Genomic DNA, 15,416 nt, shown 5'->3' on the forward strand with positions numbered 1-15,416 from the left:
TCGGGCCAAAGATGAAGTTGAGTGAACTGTGAGTAATAAGGCATTTCGACCCCTCAAAGTTTTTCTCAGCCTCGAATTAATCTTCAAAGTATCGTGCAATGATATCGGACGGGATAGCATTCAATATGCGACTCATCAGTAACATCTTGATAACCTCGAAGATGGTCAGATGAGAACCTTCTCAGGTTTTGATACTGCATTTCTCCCGAATTCGAGGTTGTAAGTATACCTTACGGATTTCTCACATTGCATCCGATATTAGGGATGAGAGTGCAGATTATAAAAGACAAGGAATTGCTTCATTCCAAGTAAAGGAGAAATATTATTGTTCAGAGAGGTAAATGCGTGTAATGAACTAAGGCATTAGTAAGATTTTACATGGTTGTTCACTCCTTCCTCATTGGTTCGAAGTACAAAGTCGGGTAACGACTAGTGTTGTATCTAGATTTCTTATACTCGAATACAGACACAGGCTACTATTTTATGAGGACACGAATGTGTGTTATCTGAATTGGTCAAAAAGATATAGAAGCTTGAGTTTTTTTTGAGGTGGAGGGAGGGAAGATACCTAGATAATTAAAAGGTTCTTCTTAACTGTGGTTGTGGAAAACGTTACACTCGTTTTAATCTTAAGTTCTCAGTCCATACTTCATATACATAGGTACCTATTATGATATGAGAAAACACAGACACAGCATTATGCGCCAACATATCACACACGGCAACCCTCTTCGCTTTAACACTAGGACAGTATCTTCAATTCATCTCTAAATTACATAATCAAAGACATCATTGTCGCTGCTGCGATTATATCAAATATTCTTCAAGTGTTGCTATTTACAAATTATTCGCATTAGATAGTGTCTAAACCATCACATTTTTCCAGCATCTAGTTAACACTGAATGTAAGATTATGTAGTTTGACAGCCTGACTTCGCAATTGAATCTTGTATATATCAACTACTGTTCCTCACAGCAAATCGCTCTCCGAAGTTACGGACCTACTTGCTGACTTCACTGCATATCCTTCTATTCCGCGTCCATCGTTCCATCAACCCACAAAATGAAGATCAATGCCCTCCTTTCAATAACCAGATTTTCTAGCAAGTTAATTATGTAATGATCGATATTGATCACTTCAAATTTTGACCACACATATAAGAATATGAAAGTCAAATCATTTGACTCTAATGCTGCATTCGATTACTGTTTTTCTTAAGAAAATATCTTTAGTGAACTATCCACATCCAAGATCACTGGACCTGGTTTATTCTTCCTAGAAACAATTAACATCAGAGTGCGTAAATTTAAATGGTGCTTCGTCTTACAAATCCCATTTTTCTACGCTTCTTCTCATTCTCTGCTGTCTCATGATACTCCTTACACATTGAAGTGAAGACAGATTCTAAATCTCCATCGTTATCGGTGAAGTTCTCCCATAGCTCCCATTATTTCCCACTGGAAGTTTTTTCAAGACGATCTTTCTTGGTCTTAGTAAGCTGCATCATAACATGTTGAAAGTTTCTCTCAAACTCAGCTTCAGAAAGTTGAACAGTCTTAAACTTTTTCATCTCGTATCGCATATCGAGAAGTCGGCGCATCTGCAAGGAATCTTGATACTTGATAAAAGTTTCAATACTAACATCGTACAAAGATTTGAACCATTCCTTTTCACCGGCGTTTGGATTTGAAGCTATTTGTTTAGAAACTGCCAGACAGCTACGTACAGGGAAGTATTAGTGAACATGAATATTCTCTGATAGTCAAGTCTAGAATAGCAACTTACTTTCCCCCATGAGCAGCGAGATTTCCCTGATCCATGATCTGCTCACTGCGTTCTTTGGAAGGTTTACTACACTCACGCTCACGAGCCAGGATCCTTTCAGCAATATCTCTAAAAGGACGATATTCCTCCACGAGTTCCCCAATTCCAATTTCGAAACTTGCTTTCAAGACGTTGATTTCTTCTTTATGAGCCTCTTTAAGCTCGTCCTGATATATTTTGTCCTGTGCCAGCGCCAACTCAGCTCGTCCTTCCATCCCAGATATCACCTTGTCATGAGCTGCTATTAGATTTTCCTGACGTTCTAACATATTTATTTTCTGCTTCGATAGCTCAGTTTCAAGAGCTATGCACTTTTTCTCAATCACTAGGTAAGTATCGACGATTTGGAAACAGGTCAAAATCAAGTAAAGCGCAATATCAAAGTTATCTTGGTTAGTATATGTAGCATGCCACTCTTCCACAAAAGCTTTATGTTCCTGTTATATTATCAGTATGCATTTTTTAAAAAGAAAAAATTAGGCTTGATATCTCACTAACCTCTTCATTTTCGAGTTTGGAATTCAATATCTGAAATAGAGATTTTTGCCAGATATCTTTTCTTTCAATCTGGCTCCGATTGAAAAACATAACAGGTTCTATATTTCCCGTGCCCGGATTTACCCTCGGATGAATACTACCGAAAATACCAATAGCGCTTTTGTCAACCACTGCCGGATTTTTGACCGTCAAACCCTGCTCCGATGCATCTGCTCGAACTGACATTGATATACAGGCATTAAACCCGGCGTTAGATTCACCTGCCAGAGCATCGGCAATACTGTGGATATCTCCTCGATCTATCACATCGCTCTTAATATCCTGATTCACGATTCTTTGATTCAACTCAAGAATCACTTTCTTCAGATTCTCCATCTCTTTCCAATGAACTTGTCGTTCTTTCTCAACTTCCTGTTGGAAAAGTGTGCTAGCATTGCGTCCAACTCGCATTCTAGACTGCAACTCACTTAGCTCTTTTTGAAGTTTCTTTCTTTCTAACTCGAATGTATGTTTCTCCTGAGATTCTTTGTACGCTCATTATTTAGTTCTTGTTCGAGTTGTTCTGTAGTTTGGATTCGAGATTTCGTCTCATCTCGTAGTTGCTGTAATTCTTTCTCGAGATTTTCAGCGCTAGATTTTGATATGCGCGCTTCCTCTTGTGATTCCTGGAGTCGCTTTTTGAGAAGTTGCGTCTCGCTTCTTAAAGCACTCGAATTCTTTTCCTCCTCATGAATGTAATCTGTAAGTTTTTGGATTAAGGACATGGGGTTCTCTACGATAGGTGTCTTTGATATGTCTATCGAGGAAATTTTGCTATCGCTAGCGCTAGGCTTGCCAGCATTCGCATGGCTGGCCTCCTTCTTACTGCCTTTTCCCATCTTGTATCCTTAGGCCTCGCCAAAATTTTCATGAGTTGGGGGAAGTATTGAATGTAATTAAGGCATGAAGAATGATAGAAAGCGTATTATCAAAGGAATTTCTCCAAGCCAAAGTTGGCTGATCTTCTTTGGTAAAATTTTATTAAGTGTTGTAAGCTACGGTAGTAAAAGCATAGCACTACGGCCCCTGAGTTAGTCGAACACTTTGGTCATGTATAGATAATTTCTATAATAAAGAAAATTTATCTGCACAATAATATATTGGAGAAACACCCTGTGAATTCTGGCAGCTTTTGCTAAGATATTTCCATATCATTCTGTGTGGTAACTTTACTAGCTAGCTAGTCAGATTCATGTTTTTCACACTCAGGAAATCAAACAAATACTCCATGATTTATTTATATCTTTGTGAAATATACTTAGGAGAAAACATTGATATGGTAATCATGCGGTCGTGGTAGTAAAATCAAGCTACATCTGGTTTTTTCTTTATGATCGGAAGATCTTCTCTGAGTCGTAAAACATGTGTTTTTTGTATATAGATAATAGGAAGAAATTCAAAGGATCTCTGGAGTCAGATACTAGTGTTTAATAAGATGACAGAAGATAGGTTCAAGGACGGGGGAATCAACGAATGTATATTTAACATTTTCTTGGGATATAGTGCATTGTTTTAGGTTATTTAATGATAATGAAAATAAGTGTTGATGGTGTGGAGTGATATATACGAACAGAGCGTATGCACAGTGTGCATATGAAATCGAGAGAATCAACGAGCCAACAATTCATTCTTGAAAGTATCAAGAGGTAAAAGACCCTTAGTCTAAGAGATTTTGGACACTAAAGAAGTTTTGGTAAATTCAATAATTGGAAATTTCATCGATTGATTGCTGTCTAATTCCCTCTTACACCACCATAACACTTAGATTAGAGATTTTCTAGAGACTCGGTGGTAGTGCTTCGTAACTTTAATTCCTATAGAAATCCCCTACCTCGGATCTCGTCGTTTAACCCAGGGCATAGCGCATTTCGCAGAGGAGAGAATATCTTTTCCATATTCCTCAAAATTATCAAACTTGTTTCTTCTCCATGTCTCTCCAGTCCAATGGGAAGAATTAGATTTTATGCTGCCACCAAAAATCGATCTTTTAATCCTATCACTAATCAGTATTGTTAAAAGTACGAATATTAAGACACTTACAGATCTTTGCCCTCTGGGCGTTTTCTTTGTGTGGCTGTGGCGGTATCCCAAATACTACACAGCCTTTGAAATGTTTCTTTTCCCTTTTTATTCTTGAGAAGAAAACCATCAATTGCCTCTATTGTTATCTTCGTGTCTTTCTCCAGCTCTCCAATCAGTAAATTCTGAAATTCGGTTTCGAATTCCAAGAACACTTTTCGCTGCCCTGGCCCGCAATTGCACATGTCATATCGCATATTCACAAGTTTTGCAAATGCAGCGTTTTCCCCGAATCTTTCAACTGTGTCTATAGATACACCGTAGCGCTCTTTGAACCATCGGGAGTCGTCGACATCAGCATTGGATTTGATTCGAAAGACGTCAGCAAGACAACTAGATTAGTGTTAATATGTGAAGACAAAGGCTATTGTAGTATTGACTTACGTTCCACCATGTGCTGAGATGTTGCCTGTTTCAATCACATGTTCATTCCGACTTTCGTATGGATTCATCAACTCTCTTTTGCGGTTTAAAATGCTGATGGAAATTTCACTGTGAACAGCTAGTTCCCGAAGTACCTCCTGCATTTCGGCTGCTGATGCTATTTCTTTTTCTTATAGTTTCGCGATAATGCTACTTTGTTCTTTTAGCTTCTCCTCGTATTCAATATTCGGCTCGGATATCGTTGATTTTCCTTTCTCTTCGAGACTGGCAATAATTTCGCATTGTTCCTTCAATTTCTTTTCATATCTGCTCTTTATCTCCAACATTATCATCATTTCCCTTTTCTCAATCTTGGCGATAGTATTAGCTTGCTCCTCCAGCATCTTCTCGTACTTAATCTTTGTCTCAGCCGCAGAGATTCTTTCCTTTCCTTCAAACTGGTGATTATGTCTTTCTGTTCCTTCTGTTCTTTCTCATGCCTACTCTTAATTTCGGCTAATAAGATTTTTTCCCTTCCTTGTATGCTTGCAACAACAATCTTTTGCACCGTCAGCCTTTTTTTGTGTCCGGTGATCTCGGACTCAAATGCAGTTACTCTGTCCTTCATTGCTGACAGCATGCCTACCGTGAAGCCTGCCGTTTGATGGTCCATTATCAACAAGGAAATAATTATCTCCATATCGTCCCGCCTAGTGTATGAATCCCTCCATGACTTTATTGAACATTCGTAGACCTATTCAAGACCGTTAACATCGCTGTGGATGAAATACATATCAGGAATGACTTACATCTCGATGAATATCCGCGCCACTAGCATCAAGATCCATCCTATTTCGGATGATCTCAGTGCCTTTTGCCATCCATGCTTCCTTAATTTTCCCCTGAGCATCAGTGAGGTGTAAAAAATAATTTGCATCTAATTTTTCGAACATGCTAATCCTGGTCTTAGTCAATCTTTTTTCAGCCCCAGCCTCCGTGTTAGCTATCTCTAATTCCTTGATCACGGTGCGAAGTATTCTATTCTCCCAGACCAATTCTCCAACGGGCTTTTTTAATTGATTAACCTTTAAGTTCTCGGACGTTCTAGTGGGTATTTCCGGAGCGTCATCTTGAGATGTGTGCTGGGTACTATTTGGTGTGTTTGTGTACGACATTTTGGATCTTAGAGGAAGATTCTGTAAGCCTTGATTCTGAGTTGTGTAGATGCGATACAGTTTCTCGGCCGTAGTCAAATGCCAGGGTATTTGTTGAAGCGTTGGGAAAATTCTTGACAGGTATTCTATGAGGCGGAAATGATCTATCTTATACGGGAAAGCTAAGCGAGAAATGCGAGATTCAATACGGTTGCTTAAGCATACTAAAATTCGGATGGTGTTTGAATTGATAGAACTGTATAAGTCATTATTTTATGGCAACCTGAAGTTTCTGTGTTTACTCCAGAAAGATAGAAAATGATAGTAGGGATCACAGAGGATACTTCAACAAACGTCTCGTAGGTCAAAACAGCTCAAATTATTATTGATTACAGGACATTATACAACATCAGCATTTAAAAATGAATTTATCTCATTTTGAAATATATTACATTTTGAAATGTGTCAATTGATATCGAAAAGAATAATATGAAACCAGTACACTAATGAATTTGAATTGCCTGTAGTCCTTGTTTCATCCCATTTTCCCATAGGACACAAAGCTTAGAATAGATACGTCTCGAAGTTAACGTTGTGGGGTGGTCACCCACAAGAAGTTTTTGCACAGATTCGGCAGTCATACTTGTTCGCTGAGCCAGAATCATCTCCAACAGGTTTTGGAAACCCTCTTTGAATCCATCAGCGGCTGATTTAACATGCTTTTTATAGCGGTAGAGTTCGTATCGCATGTTGATTAGCTCCATAAATGCTTTACTGGTTTCAAACTTCAAGAAAATCTCGGAGGTTGTTCCGTAATATTCTTTGTACCATCCCAAGTCATTGTTGCTAGTAGACATGATTTGGTAAGCATCTGGGAGGCACCTTTGAACGTGTCAGTACTCGTTGTCTCTTGAATTTATTGGATTGAATGAAATAACTCACGTTCCTCCATGGGCAATCTCATGCCCTTTAATGATGATGTTCCTATCGCGTTGTTGACGAGGTTTACTCCATTCTCTCTTTCTGTCCATAATGCTTTCAACTACTACGCTGTACACTTCAAGCGCATGATTTAGACCATTGACCTCATCAAAGCTTGTCGAAAGTGCATCCCGCAGTTCCTGCTTCTCTCGCAAAATACTAGCAATTTTATAATTACCATCTAGCTCGACCCATTTTTTGTGCAGATCTTCTGTCTTCACGCTCATCTCTTCATAATATTTTTGCGCCTTGGTATTAGCATTTGTTCCTTCTGATAACCGTAGTGACATTGTGTGAAGGCTGGAGGTTAGATCTTCCACGCGACTCCTATATTCCAAATTATCACCTTGTAAGCCAGACACCTGTTGCCTTAGACGATCTATCTCCTTCAGAGAAACTGACCATTCCGCACCCAGCACCTTTGAATTGTTCTGTTGAGATCGTAATAATGTGCCAAGAACCTTAATAGCTCTACGCATTGCCAAATTCTCTTTGCCAAGTCTATCGCGTTCAAGACGATGCTCTGATCGAACTTTGGTATTTAGAAGTCTGGATTTGAAGTATAGATTTTGCCAGTTGGTAGTATCATTGTCTGCATTTAGCACTAAAGTGTCCAGCATCATGGGAATTCTATTCATACTTTCATGGCTAGTAAGCTGAGAAATATTCGGTAGTAACTCTCGCCGGGGTCCTTTTGGCTTCTGGAAAGCAGCCACCGTCTTTCGTTCTGCCTTTTTTTTACCTGGGAACGGGGACGTATGTATATACCTGCGGTGCTTACTGTGTGTAGTGATGGTTTCGTGAGACTCGAAGAAATCGAAAAGGGGGAAAAACCTTGGTTGCAGATAGATAGGTGGGTTTCGGAGAAATATGGTGATTGAGGAAAGGAGTTCTTCATTGTAAACATGGAGGATTTATGCTAAGTGATCTTTCTTAGAAGTACTTTAGCTTCGTTCATAGGAGGAACCGTAGGTGAATCACGTATGTGTCTCTAGGTCAATAGAAAAATAAGTCCATTACTACGGCTGTCCGAGATCGAACGTGCTAGACTTGATCAATTGAAATATAGACCTCACTTTGCATTTTAATTACAGCTGTGCCATAATAGTACTTACAGATCTTTTCTCTTCTCCTTTCTGGAGTTTCGGTGTCTGTCAGTAGAAACGATCCACTTGTGCTACAGAGATCGTTAATCAGGTATCCAACAGCGTAGATTGCTGGAAGTGCTAGGTTTTCATAATAATTAGCCAAACTTTTAATTTTTAGAGAAGTTAGATTAGTTGGTTAACGATATTCATAGATTTAAATTAGCCATCTTCCAATCCAGCTTGTCTACATTAACAAATTGAATGATGTTTTACTAATAGTTTATTAACTTTCTCGTTCAGTCATATAGCTAAATCATAAAAATATTACTTGAGTCTCTTACTTTCTAGAACACAGTCTCGAAGCCCTTAACAATTGCGGATCGATAAAGTCGAAATTTTACATGTCAAGAGCTTTTGAGAACTATCATGAATGGAACTTTAAATCTGTACTATTTAAACACTTTTGCGCAAGCCTCAAAATCTAAGGATTTAGACACGTTATTAGATCGAGTGTTTCGTGATTCATGATTAGGCGAGGTGCATCAGGGGATGGGGTGATAAAATGTATGCGGGTTAGACGTAGAGTTGCGCATAAATAAATCCCACACATCGATAGCAAGAAAGTTTTATTGACCTCTATAGGATCTATCCAATTTCCGTGGAAAAGGCTATCTATACTGCCCTTGTTTCTGTAGTTCTGAGAAAAAAATTATTATTTTGTTCGTTTGCATGGGTCGTGCAAGTTCCGTTCTTGAATTGCTCCATAATTTAACCCATGGAGATGAAGTGATGTTGGAATTAAATAAATAACCAAAAAATATTTACGACACACACGAATGATCGAAGTAGATGCGTAGAATGGCAGCAAGTACATCCTCCAGGTAGTTTAATGTCGATCTAGGTAGGTGCCTACATCCTCCTAGTATCTTTCACCCAGAACAACAGGTTCAAGACTAACCTTTTGATATCCATTCCATCGCATGCAAGACTTGGATGTTGATAAACTTTTGTCAGTTGTGATGATAATAAATAGGTATTTTCACGGGCGATTGTCTGTTGCTGACTCTCTATAATTATCATCAGATTACTTTTATTAGTATAAATTTGTAAATAATTAATCTACACATAATCTAAAACAGACTATTTAAATTCTTAATGGATAAATCTGCGGGGTAGAATATATCTTTCATGGGCAATTAATCTGTTAAATAGATTATTTATACACGCTGCAGATTATTTATATGTAGCCTACTTATTGATATATCACCGCTGAGAGTTGTACTAAACAACTCTGGGACTATCTTGCGGGATATGAATTGCGAGTTGCATAGAGGGAGGAGGAGATGATGCTATAAATAGGAAGATATATTATGAGGTAGTTTGCACAAACTATATGGGTTACAAGCATCCAGTTGTTGTCAGTGAATACAATCAATGTCACAAAGCAATCATATATGGGGTTGAAGTTCTGTGGTAGGCCCACGCAATATTCATAGCTTGTAAGATGATATGTCTGTTTGTTTTACATTTACTATCTTGATGCTAAAATATAGACCCATTCCAAATAAATACAAGCGAAATTATCACACAGATTGTTTTACCACCACCCCTGGACATTTGATTGTGCACCCCGACCTTGATGGCTGTCTGCTACTGCCTGTGGAGCCCGAACATCACGATCATATAAATCAGATTTTACCGATTTGTACAGAGCTGGCACCAGGCAGTCATCGCCCACTTTAGGGTTGCCTCCCACTCTATAGTTGCTAGTGGTCCTAGCCGATGGTCTACGAACCCCATCACACGTGGTTGAAACATTGTTAGAAGGTCGACGTCCCGAATCCAATCTCCTTCGCGATTTATTAGTATAGCTATCCTTAGCACTTTCAAGAAAGCTCGCCCTCGCACCTTGACTATTCATGTCAAGCTGTGCAACTTTGTGGCCGAAATCTTTCCTCCTACTCTCCTCCAACTGACCATGTTTCTCCGTGGTCGATGTCAGACCATGATTGATAGCCGTGAGTGAAGCAACTTCAACCTTCAATTCGTCAATAACATTTCCCATAGAAATTTTTGTATCGCTATTCGTAATCGTAAGGAATTCTTTGTCCCCCTTCAATCCTTCAATCTCCTGGTTCAATGAAGCACTTGTGTGGCGGTTTGTAATCACAAGTGCATCAAAGTCAGCCTTCAACCGACTGATTTCCTCTTCCATAGAAGCTTTTGCAGCTTTCAGAGCTTGCTGAAGACTTTCCACTTTGTTCTCCAATTCCTTGTTCTCCCTTTTCAGATGCTCTTCAAATGTGTATCCCTCTTTATTCCCTGCCTCAACACCACGAATCTTTTCCAGGTACGCAGTATGCATACGGATATTCTCGACAATTAATTCATGTTGATTTTTCTTCGACAACAAAGCACCTGATTTTTCCGTCCATTGACTGCCGAATTCTTTTGCTTCCAATCTCTTGCGCTTGGCTTCATGGAAGAGATTTAGGACGGTCTTTTCTTCGATACTGACTACTATTTCTAGCATGTAAAGTTCGACTTCCTTTGAGAGTAGGTTGCCTTCAATTTTGGAGATAGTTTCGGATTCGTGAGTTAAGTTTGTGGTGCACATTGATGCCGACATGATAGGTTTGGTATGTCGTGCTTCCCAAAGCGCGGGCTGTATTTGTGTTGTGATGGGATCAAATACAAGAAAGATATCGAAAGCGGGAATCAAATATTCTCACAAGGCTACCATCAATTCTCGATTTAAAATATGCTAAGCTAAATAAAACATTGATATTCACTTGCTGGTAGGGATATGAAATTTGTAATTACCTAAAGCATAATAATCCAATTCATTTCGCTTTAATAATAATCTAACTTCCTTTATTATAATATAGTTTTTTATTATCTTTTTTTGTAAGGAAAAAGAATGAATGAATCGAAACATATGATTAGAAAATCGAGAAGGAAGTTTTTTTTAAAGTGAATATTAAATTATTAAATTACCAAATATATTGATTAATTATTCATGATAACTAATGCCCTTAGAAAATAAAGCATATAATAATGAAGCTATACTGTTATTATACTTTATTTTAATCTAGCTCTACTTTACATAAAGCGCCTATCCCTACTTGCTGGAGTGAATTCTGAAAGTTGTGAGTGCGGGCTGTCTGTCATCTTGCGAAGTCAGGTGTGAAAAGAAAAGGAAATTGAAGCATTGACAAAGTCTCGGTAACGACCGTGACAATGACCGAATAACCCCTCTAGGTCTTTTGAGAATTAAGGAAGTGGCCAATAGAATTGACTCTGCAGTTATATAAAAGATCTACTATTCACCTCTCATACGGTTAATGATAAGCAGCGGTTACTTAACCAGAACACCGAATATAATTCAACAAGAGACTTCGTGTACCTACCTAGCCTTCATAGGATATTATTGTTAGCAGACACACCTCTACCGTCCTTTCATCCTTGCAACATACCATCCTCCTATCACCCTTCAAAGCACCTTCTATTCTCCTTGTTCCCATCCACCCTACGAATATTAGCTCAAAAAAATCCATCACATATCACGCCTTAAGCCTCTCACATCAAAGGGCATGAGCCAACACTAAGGATATATCTTCTGCTCGACTTGAACTCACACACCCTCAATCATCGCCACTTCTACTTCCACTCTCAATCTCAAACTCACTCATCACAATCTCACGCCTCATCACAAAAAAAGAGCACACATAAACTTCAACATCACCCCCTAACCACATTTTCATTTTCAATTTTATTTCCAAATTATTCCCCAATCCCTTCTTCTCTCCTGTCCTCTCCTCTCATCTCCCCCCTCCTCAAGAAATATTCGAATTTTTTTGTCAATCTTTCTCCATCCTGAGCTCCGAGACTCAAACCTCAAATCGTCAATAATAAAACTATATAAACAGTAAAGTTAAAAACTCCTAAGCCATTGGGTATTTTTCTGTTTTTTTGTAAAGGAAATTCGTGTGCAAGTGTTGTGCTGGTATATTTGTTTCGTCCGTCCCATCTAATATATATTTCGTATTTCATGTTCCGTATTTCGTGTTTGGTGTATAAAATTTCGTTATCATAAGCGTCATAAATCCATCCATATCCATATCCATACTTATTCAAATTCCCATTTCCGTGTTCCAAAATTTCCCTGTTCCAAATTGATGTTTTCATGCTTTCAAGCCAGCGAACTATCCCTCGTCACATCCCCAAACAAATTCCCTCTGCTTCTATTTCCAAAAGCACAAACTGCGCAAGGAATGCTCAATGCGTGAAGAATTCCAATCCCAATTCCAATTCCAGCCTCGGCGATGTGCCGTAAGTACTGCACACTCACCCACCAACCAACCCAGCATCAATCCCGTTCGAACACAAACCAGTATATCTTCCATCTCCAGCTCAAAGGTTCCTAAGCCGCACCATCCGAGATCAATCTCAACATCGGCATATAGCACGTCTTCCAAACCTGAACTCAACCAATCATTTTGCTCGACCCGCCACACCATCCAGAGCATGAATTGACATAGGACAATCAAGGCCAACATCGTCCACCTCATCACACCCTTCATCACACCGCCTCCCCACATGCCCACATCAATGTCAAAAAACATACCCGAGTCTTTTCGCAATTCAGTAAACAATATATGGTAAGATGTTTGATAATTGATATAAAAAATGTTTACGATACAGTATCTCGCCTGCCAAACGGCAACCTCGACACCCGTGTGGACTTCGACTTCGCAACAATATTTCTATGCGGAACCTGAACCTGTCCCCCACGTTCACAAGCACAAGGAAGATAATCAGACTTACCATTGCCTGATCCCAATCCGACGCTTCGTCTAATCTTCATGTTTCTTTTCTTCTCATCTAGATAACATGCCTTCAGCTTCTTGCGGGTAATATTTGTGCAATATTCGCGCACGGCGGCGAGATCCATGTCTTCGAATCTCGTGTCGATGTTTTTGGTCCAGGTTTTGAAAAATTCCGTTTTCATGTAGTCTTGTCTGCGCCAAGCTTTGACCGAAGAATGCCAGCGGAGCATTTCAATGAATTCGGCGCAGTCTTGGAGACGGAGCACGGTTTGCCAGCTTGCCCAGTATAACTCCTTGAAAGTTTTCTCATCCGTGCGTTTCTCGAACACGACACCCGGGACGTCGGTGAAGAGAGTAGCATCGGTGATAGGACGACCATTAAAGACACTTGAATTTCCTAGTTCGTAAATGGCGTTGCGTTCCTTAACTTTAGGATCGTATGCAGAGTTTCTTTCTAGGAATCGATTGCGGACGCGTTGACCGACGAAGAAAAGATGTTTCATTGATTTTCGTTGTTCGCTGAGGGCGGAGCGAACAGATTCCGCAATGAATTCTTGGAACTTGGGGTTTTCTTTCCACTCCGAAAGTTGTTGCTCGGGATTGACGAATGTAGCCTCACTTTGAAGTTCTTCGTGTGGAGGTGCACCATAGTCGAAATCTGGGTGAAGAGATGACGTTTCGAGCTTGCGTTTCAAGTCAGAGTTCTCGACTAGTAAGGCGCCCACATCGATCTTTCCTTTATCGTTCACGGATTCTTCGTAAAGTCTGATTTTCTCCAAAAGCTTTTGGTTTTCCTCAAGCAATTGCTCGCATTCCAATGTCTTCATACTCAAAGATGATTCTAAGTTAAAGAACTTGATGTTTGTCTCTTCCTCACGAATCTCAGTTGCTAATTCCCCATTCCTCTTGATGAAGTATTGGACAATTTCATTCTTCTCCAATAATTTGGTGTTAACTTCTTTCAGTCCTGATTCTATTTTCTTTGCCAATGCAGCAAGGGCAACAGCTTCCGAATGCTCGGAAACCATATCTTCAGCACATTTTTTGAGACTCATTTTTTTGACTGCGAGACGGTCTTCTGGAGTTTCTTCTGGAGTGTCCTCTTCCTCTTCCTCTTCAAAGCCGACTCTGGTTTCGTCTTGAAAGTTTTCTTCATCGGGGTTGCTTTCCTCATCTTCGAAGATAGCTCCGAGGCGCTCTCCTGGAGTTTCATCTGGAAAGTTATCTTCATCTTCAAAGGCAACACCAGAGTCTTCCATTAGGTCATATGCAGGACCCGAGGAAGTGGGTTGCTCCACGTTGAAATAACCGGATTCCGACATTGTGGGTTGTATGATTTTCGAAAAGAGTGGAGTTGTAATTTTTTTTTATGAAAGTTGAAAGAATGGTGGTCAAATGAAAAAAAAAAAAGATGCAAGTAGGATCAACAACAGTACTCCACAGATTGGCTTGGTGTTGTACGAGGTGGAAACAAATAGAGAAAGCAATAGCAAAAATTTATGTGTGGAGAAAATGATGTAGAGAAAAGAAAGAAAAATTCAAGAAGCAACTAAATGACTTGAAAATTTGGAAGATAATTTATCTACGAAGTGAATCGCAGAATGATGAATTGGGTTGGGATGTGAAGAGAAAGAATAAATAAAACGGCGGAATGCAAAGTAGATGTATAAAAAATAATGCAGGTACGAAAAGGTACAGTCATACAGTCATACAGTCATAACAGGGAAACTTGGTTACCAAGCGTCCCGACAGCGAAGCAACAAACAATCCGGGGGAGTATTGGGCGATAAAAAAACACTTCACTCCTCTAGGTAAAGTTTCAAATGTTCATCTACCTAATGTGCTGATGCCACGTGTTTCAGCCCATTCTTAGTTAAAAATGAGGCGGTGGATATGATCGACCAGATTCCTTCGCAACCATAGGGCCAACAGATCTTGGGGCATACGCCAATGATGCATATCAGAAGGTAGCAAAGGTGCCAATGCATTCTTCCCTAGCCTCGACCTGAATCGGGCTGGCCATAGACTCGTCGAGCCTCATTTTTTCACATCTAAATTTGTGAATTTTAGAACTTGGCTATTCATTCGACTGGCGATTCGACGAAAGACGAAGCCGGGAAGTTGGAGGAAGAGGGTTGGGAGATAAAAGGTGGGAGAGCCAGGTATCCTACGGAAGAACCTGATAAGGCGGGAATGCTAATGGTCGGCTAAACACCAATTTGTCCGATGCTCATTCTTAAGGCCATCAAATGATATTTGAGAATTGTATCATGATTCCCCACAACCTCATGCAGCAGGAAAGTTTTACGAATGAACCTATGGACCCAACGCAAGAAATGCATTTGAATAGATTAAATCGGATAGGCGAAACAATTTTTCCTCGTTTATGCAGATAAATCAAGAGAAAGATAATGAATGCAATGCACAGGGTCAGAAGAGGTAATGATCACGAAAGCTTGATAGATCACAAAGCTCCTGGGAGTGATGAGCCAAAGACGACACAACAAGAAAGATGATTGATACATGGTACCGGTATCCAGGTTGCACTCGGGGTACAGTG

General features: G+C 39.6%; 6 protein-coding genes across 6 annotated transcripts; 1 reads left to right on the forward strand and 5 right to left on the reverse strand.

Moving 5' to 3' along the window:
* Positions 1–1,448: 1,448 nt before the first annotated feature.
* On the reverse strand, positions 1,449–3,201 carry SS1G_12451 (predicted protein; the record flags this gene model as incomplete). The annotated part of the gene is made up of 4 exons (XM_001586415.1): positions 1,449–1,719; positions 1,787–2,262; positions 2,447–2,766; positions 2,856–3,201. The coding sequence occupies 4 exons, from the start codon at positions 3,199–3,201 to the stop codon at positions 1,449–1,451; spliced, it is 1,413 nt and encodes a 470-aa protein (XP_001586465.1).
* Positions 3,202–4,995: 1,794 nt separating this feature from the next.
* SS1G_12452 (predicted protein) lies at positions 4,996–5,979 on the reverse strand (the record flags this gene model as incomplete). Its single annotated transcript, XM_001586416.1, has 3 exons — positions 4,996–5,288; positions 5,451–5,514; positions 5,614–5,979. The coding sequence occupies 3 exons, from the start codon at positions 5,977–5,979 to the stop codon at positions 4,996–4,998; spliced, it is 723 nt and encodes a 240-aa protein (XP_001586466.1).
* Positions 5,980–6,461: 482 nt separating this feature from the next.
* SS1G_12453 (predicted protein) lies at positions 6,462–7,229 on the reverse strand (the record flags this gene model as incomplete). Its single annotated transcript, XM_001586417.1, has 2 exons — positions 6,462–6,840; positions 6,901–7,229. 2 exons carry the CDS (start codon positions 7,227–7,229, stop codon positions 6,462–6,464), a joined length of 708 nt encoding a protein of 235 aa, XP_001586467.1.
* A 354-nt stretch (positions 7,230–7,583) lies between these two features.
* SS1G_12454 (predicted protein) lies at positions 7,584–7,820 on the forward strand (the record flags this gene model as incomplete). Its single annotated transcript, XM_001586418.1, has 2 exons — positions 7,584–7,609; positions 7,730–7,820. 2 exons carry the CDS (start codon positions 7,584–7,586, stop codon positions 7,818–7,820), a joined length of 117 nt encoding a protein of 38 aa, XP_001586468.1.
* A 1,804-nt stretch (positions 7,821–9,624) lies between these two features.
* On the reverse strand, positions 9,625–10,656 carry SS1G_12455 (predicted protein; the record flags this gene model as incomplete). The annotated part of the gene is made up of 1 exon (XM_001586419.1): positions 9,625–10,656. One exon carries the CDS (start codon positions 10,654–10,656, stop codon positions 9,625–9,627), a length of 1,032 nt encoding a protein of 343 aa, XP_001586469.1.
* A 777-nt stretch (positions 10,657–11,433) lies between these two features.
* SS1G_12456 (predicted protein) lies at positions 11,434–14,178 on the reverse strand (the record flags this gene model as incomplete). Its single annotated transcript, XM_001586420.1, has 5 exons — positions 11,434–11,442; positions 11,504–11,556; positions 11,716–11,835; positions 12,379–12,660; positions 12,855–14,178. The coding sequence occupies 5 exons, from the start codon at positions 14,176–14,178 to the stop codon at positions 11,434–11,436; spliced, it is 1,788 nt and encodes a 595-aa protein (XP_001586470.1).
* Positions 14,179–15,416: the final 1,238 nt, after the last annotated feature.

This window comes from Sclerotinia sclerotiorum, genomic scaffold (genome assembly GCF_000146945.2).
Source record: "Sclerotinia sclerotiorum 1980 UF-70 scaffold_21 genomic scaffold, whole genome shotgun sequence".
NCBI classification, from domain to species: Eukaryota; Fungi; Ascomycota; class Leotiomycetes; order Helotiales; family Sclerotiniaceae; genus Sclerotinia; species Sclerotinia sclerotiorum.